Source organism: Halyomorpha halys, unplaced genomic scaffold (assembly GCF_000696795.3).
Source record: "Halyomorpha halys isolate HHAL.00 unplaced genomic scaffold, Hhal_1.1 Scaffold1252.1, whole genome shotgun sequence".
NCBI lineage: Eukaryota > Metazoa > Arthropoda > Insecta > Hemiptera > Pentatomidae > Halyomorpha > Halyomorpha halys.
In genome coordinates this window covers 248807-250602 of record NW_027106026.1, presented here as the reverse complement: position 1 = coordinate 250602, position 1796 = coordinate 248807, and the positions used below count along the sequence as shown (strand labels likewise).

Below are 1796 nucleotides of genomic sequence, written 5' to 3'. Positions count from 1 at the left end.
GGAAATTACACTGGTTGCCGAGATGAAGCGGACGGACCACTGTAACCGTTAGGAATTAGGTTACAATCTTAGTTGCCGAGATGAAGCGGACGGACTAAGATTGCTGGAGAAAGGGAGAGGAAATAGGCCATAGTCTAAGGTGACCATAACAAAAACCAACTCTTACGAGAATAGATTAGCAATAAACTTCTCTATCTCAAGTAGAGTGTAAGCCACCAGTTCTATGACTAGACCCGGAGAAGGCTTGATCAGATGGATCAATCCCGGTGGCAATTGAAGGCCTCATGTGATAGGTTATCACTGAGGATTTACTCTTTTAACTCTACTTGAGATAGTTCCGTAGAATCTTTTTGCTCGATCTTTTTTTATTTTATAATTAACATTCTTACATATTACATATTAACATATATACATTTATACAAGAGATCGTATTTTTATAATGATAAACTTATATACAATTATACAGCTTCTTAGACGCTTGTAGTGCTGGCCCCTGGCGGGTTATAGCGGCACTTCGTTCTCGCTAACTGTTACAATTCCAATGACCCCCACTATTTTTTATCTTTGCTCCCACCTTTTCCAAAAGATCACAACCAATGATTATCTGGTAGTCTCGGGGCATTTTTCTCATAACATGGACTGTTACCTTCTCTCCCTTAGCACCCCAGTAACTCAATTCCATTTCTGTTTCCCCTTCAATGCAGCAGGGCCCACCCAGAGTGATCAACTGACAATTACATACTCTGACTTGTAGTTTCCTCTCTCCATCATTCAATCTGTCAAGGGCCTCTCGGCAGACGATTGCGTTGAGCTCCCAGTGTCCACCAGACAGCTTACTCCTCTCTTCCCTCGTATAAAAGGCAAACCGCCGTGCTCTCCTCTCACATGATGGTTCTCTAACGTGCGGTCGCCTCTCTGTGGGCACACTCCTCAAAACTCTCCTCTTCTAGCAGTTTCTCCGGTTCTTCGCCAAGTCCTCTTTTCTTGGTGATCATTCTCTCGCCCAGAGTCTCCTGCTTCATTTTCTGTCTCCGAGGTTTCGGACAATTCTGAGGCTTCACTCGCGGATCTATTCGTCCTTCGCGAGATTTTCCTCCTCCGTAATCTCTGTGCGTTTATCTCCATTGGTTCAGGCTGACTCTGCTCTTTCCGCCGATGTAGGGACACATGTCGTACATACATAGGGACACTGTCGGGCTATATGTCCCTCTGCTCCACACTCAAAACATCTCGTTCGCGGGCAATGCGCCAATAGATGCCCAACCCTCCGGCAACCATGACACTTGCGGTCCTCCCGCCGACCATTAAATCTGGGTCTCGCTTGGGATGCTCTACTTTCTTGGTTACTATTTTTCTCTTTCCTACCATCTCTGTGCTCTCTCCTTCTCCAAGGGTTAGGCATGTTTCTTGGCCTTTGATATTCTATCCGGGTCCACCCCGGCTCTTCTACTTCCATTCGGGCCTCTACCTCCCTTGCGCTTGTCTCTATAAGGTCTTGAGCACATTCCACAAACGATTTGTCTTTTGGCATTCCTTCCTTCTTCCCCAGTTCCTTTGCCAATTGAATCTTTAGTACCTCCATCATATCGCTGAGTTTATCAGCGATTCTGTTATATCGTGCCAGGAGTTCTGCGGTATACTGTCCACTAGACCGTCTTGGTTTTTTTCGTTTCTGTTATCATCATGAATATATCCTCCTCCGAATGCTTTCTTTAGTCTTTCTTTGATGACCTTCCAGGGGGTCTCTTCATCTGCCTGAATCTGATTTAGGATACTTCTTTTTACTCGGCAGACTA

General features: G+C 45.2%; 1 protein-coding gene across 1 annotated transcript; it reads right to left on the bottom strand.

Moving 5' to 3' along the window:
- Positions 1–1129: 1129 nt before the first annotated feature.
- Positions 1130–1582, bottom strand: LOC136797332 (uncharacterized). The gene has a single exon (XM_067053619.1). It carries the CDS (start codon positions 1580–1582, stop codon positions 1130–1132), a length of 453 nt encoding a protein of 150 aa, XP_066909720.1.
- Between the last annotated feature and the right edge of the window lie 214 nt (positions 1583–1796).